The sequence below is a fragment of the Salvelinus sp. IW2-2015 genome, unplaced genomic scaffold (genome assembly GCF_002910315.2).
Source record: "Salvelinus sp. IW2-2015 unplaced genomic scaffold, ASM291031v2 Un_scaffold3812, whole genome shotgun sequence".
Classification (NCBI taxonomy): domain Eukaryota; kingdom Metazoa; phylum Chordata; class Actinopteri; order Salmoniformes; family Salmonidae; genus Salvelinus; species Salvelinus sp. IW2-2015.
Window position 1 is genome coordinate 50,170 of NW_019945086.1, and position 3,270 is coordinate 53,439.

The 3,270-nt window shown below is 50.0% G+C and overlaps 1 protein-coding gene across 1 annotated transcript in view; it reads right to left on the minus strand.

Moving 5' to 3' along the window:
• Window positions 1-1,216, minus strand: part of LOC112076529 (inward rectifier potassium channel 2-like) — a 9,622-nt gene extending 8,406 nt beyond the window's left edge. Inside the window, exons 1-2 of the mRNA XM_024143278.1 lie at window positions 1,082-1,216; window positions 44-361 (exon numbers count right to left, since the gene is read on the minus strand). Coding sequence (XP_023999046.1) covers window positions 44-361; window positions 1,082-1,216 — 453 coding nt within the window. The remainder of the gene's footprint in view (window positions 1-43; window positions 362-1,081) is intronic.
• Between the last annotated feature and the right edge of the window lie 2,054 nt (window positions 1,217-3,270).

The following is a 3,270-nucleotide window of genomic DNA, read 5'->3' on the forward strand; positions in this document are numbered from 1 at the left end:
ACTCTTTCCTCTTCTGTTTCTATAGTCCCTCTCCACCTCTTACCTGGTAACAGTTCTTCCTCTGGAAGAGCACAGGTTCGAAGCGGTGACCCCAGAGGATCTCGGAGGCGAGGTAGGAGCTGCGACACTGTGTGGTCATGGCTGTGGCCTCCACCATACCCTCCAGAATGACCACCACCTCCAGCTCCGAGTCGCCCTCCAGCGTCCGACGGTCCATCTCGAAAAAYGGCGACTCATCGTTGATCTCGTGGACGATGGTTACCGGGGAAACCAGGAAGATGCGGTCGGTTCCCGTGTCGAATCCCACGTTGATGTCCTCGTTGTCCAGCGGGAGGAACTCTCCCTCTGGGGTCACCCTCGGCTGGGGGAGGGGGGAAGAACAGGGGTAGAGAAAGGTACAGAGGGTATGAGGTTAGTGATTAAGTGTTKAGTTTTTACATTGTTTACAGGAACGTTGTGTATAGTTCAGTCCAAAGCCTTAAGTGTTATGTTCCACAGAAAKCGCTCGCCTGCCTATATTTCTTGGCTGCACCAGTCTGCAGCCATACTCCGCAGGCCTAGGCTTACTACCMAACCTTTTTCCTKAGTCAATMCCCAGCCTCAGCACTGAGAAATACAATGCTGCCATGATCCCCTAAAACTTATCAAAGCTGCCCCRTCTGAACTTYGACATGRTCAAGCTTTAAAGAAGATCTAAATGTCCCTCTCTTCACCTCCCTGCTCTAGAGCTTTACAACCCACAGGACAATGAAAGCAGTGGTAGGTTGTGGAAGGCGGCGCTGCAGTCATCCTTTGGTCAACATGAGGAGAGGGCCAACGTTATCGTCAGTTCGACTATTCACCACTGTCGTCGGACATCGTGGCGTTGGATGGCTAGTAATTGCTTCTGTCTCCATTCCTCATCTTCCCTGGGGTCTGGTTGGCTTTCGGTCTTCTGGCTTCTATTGCCGTTCTGGTGGCTACGGGACTCGCCATCCGCTTAAGCCATGCTCGGTTGCATCTTCCGTGGGGAGAATGAGTCCGCGCGAGGGGGCGGTGGGTGGAGTGGAGGCAAGTTGTTTCGTCAGGTGAACAGCTTTACTTTGGGGCTCTTCCTGTTCTGCCCTGAGGGACGGCAGACGTCATCTCGGTGTTGCGGTGTCCGCAGGGGCGTGACTGAGGCCTGCCTCCGTGGGTGATGGCGGTCGTGGTCTTGCAGTGCGATTGTGGGTGTCATCTTATCGCCGCGTTCATCATCGAGCGGTCTATTGGCGAACGACGCTAAGGTTCATGGCGTCTACGAGACCTGTTGTTTCTCTTTGACATCTGCAGTGGTGCGCTGAGGAGACGAGGACCTCGGCATGATGTGGGAGGTGGGGAACCTACGCAAGATGCACCTTAGAGGGCACAGTACGGTGCACGCTTGACCGTAAGAAAAGGAGAGAAGAAGAAGGATTGGTTAAGGGGATGAAAGAGGGGAACAAAGGAGATGAAGGGGCTGTAAACAGTGAAGAGGGCAGGAACATCAGTAACTGTAAAGAGCGTTAAAGGGGCTGTAAACAGTAGAAGAGGCAGGACCATTTTAGGTAACTGTAAAGAGACTGAAGGGGTGTAAACGTAAGAGACGAGGGCACGACCATCAAGTAACTGTACAGAGATGAAGGGTGTAAACAGTAGAAGAGGCAAGAGCACATAAGTAACTTGGTAAAGAGATGAAGGGGCTGTAACCATAGACGAGGCAGGAACATCATAATGTAAGAGGAGTAAGGGGTTTGTAAACAGTAAAGAGGCAGGAACATCAGTAACTGTAGAGACGTAAGGGGTTGTAACGTAGAGAGGGCAGGACATCAGTAACTGTAAAGGACGTAGGGGCTGTAACAGTAGAAGAGGCAGGACAACATCAAATAACTGTAAAGAGAGTAAGGGTGTAACAGTAGAAGCGGCAGGACAACCTCAGTATGTAAGAGACGTAAGGGGTTGTAACAGTAGAAGAGGCAGGAAATAGTAATGTAAGAGACGTAAGGGGCTGTAACAGTAGAAGAGGCAGGACATCTCAGTAACTGTAAAGCAGACGTAAGGGGGCTGTAAACAGTAGAAGAAGGCAGGACACTCAGTAACTGTAAGAGACGTACGGGGCGTGTAAAAAAGTAGAAGAGGCAGGAGCCATCAGTACTGTAAAGAGACGTAGGGGGTTGTCAGAAGTAGGAAGAGGCAGGACACACTCCAGTAACTGTAAGGACGTAAGGGGCTGTAACCAGTAGAGAGAGGCAGGACACATTAGTACTGTAGAGAGACTGAAGGGGCTGTAAACAGTCAGAACGAGGCAGGACAATCGTAACTGTAAGAGACTGGAAGGGTTGTAACAGTAGAACGGGCAGGAACATCAGTAACTGTAAAGAGGTGAGGGGCCTGTAAACAGTAGAAGAGGGCAGGAACATACAGTAACTGTAAGAGACTTGAAGGGGCTGTAAAACGTGAAACGAGGCAGGACAGACATATAACTGTAAAGAGCTGAAGGGGTTGTAAACAGTAGACGAGGTCAGGAACAGTATGTATTGGACATAGAGAGAGAGAGAGAGAGAGAGAGAGAGAGAGAGGGAGAGAGAGTGAAGAGAGGGAGAGGAAGAGCAGAGAGAGGAGAGAGAGAGAGAGAGAGAGAGAGAGGAGAGAGAGGAGAGAGAGAGAGAGAGAGAGAGAGAGAGAGAGATGGAAGTGATGGGGGCAGTAGAAGGGAGAGAAGAGGGAGTAGGGAGAGAGAGAGAGGATGGAAAGTGATGGGAGACAGTAGACACGGAGGCGGTAGGAGAGTAGAGAGAGAAAGGAGAGAGAGAGAGAGAGAGGGAGAGAAGAGAGGAAGGATGAGGAAGAGAGAGCTGGGTGATGGGGAACATAGAGAGGGCGAGTGATATTGGTTGGAGGCCTCTGGACTGTACTCTGATGTTTCTGTGGTTATTGAGAGCTTGTTTTTATTTCCTCAGGGGTTTAGAGATTTACCAAGGGTTCATTTCCCAGGATTTTTAACTCAACTGTGTGTGTGTGTGTGTGTGTGTGATGTGTGTGTTGTGTGTGTTGGTGGGTGTGTGTGTGTGTGTGTGTGTGTGTGTGTGTGTGTTGTGCTGTGTGTGTGTGTGTGTGTGTTAGTATCGTGGGTCTGTCTTGTGCTACTGTATATAGATATACTCTTTTCTGGCAATCTGTTAGCTGAATTTTGGTGAGAGTTCGAGGTGGTGGTGTGTTTTGAGGTATTGTCTGCCTGGTCTGTATTATTTGTGTTTCAATGTGGCCCTTATA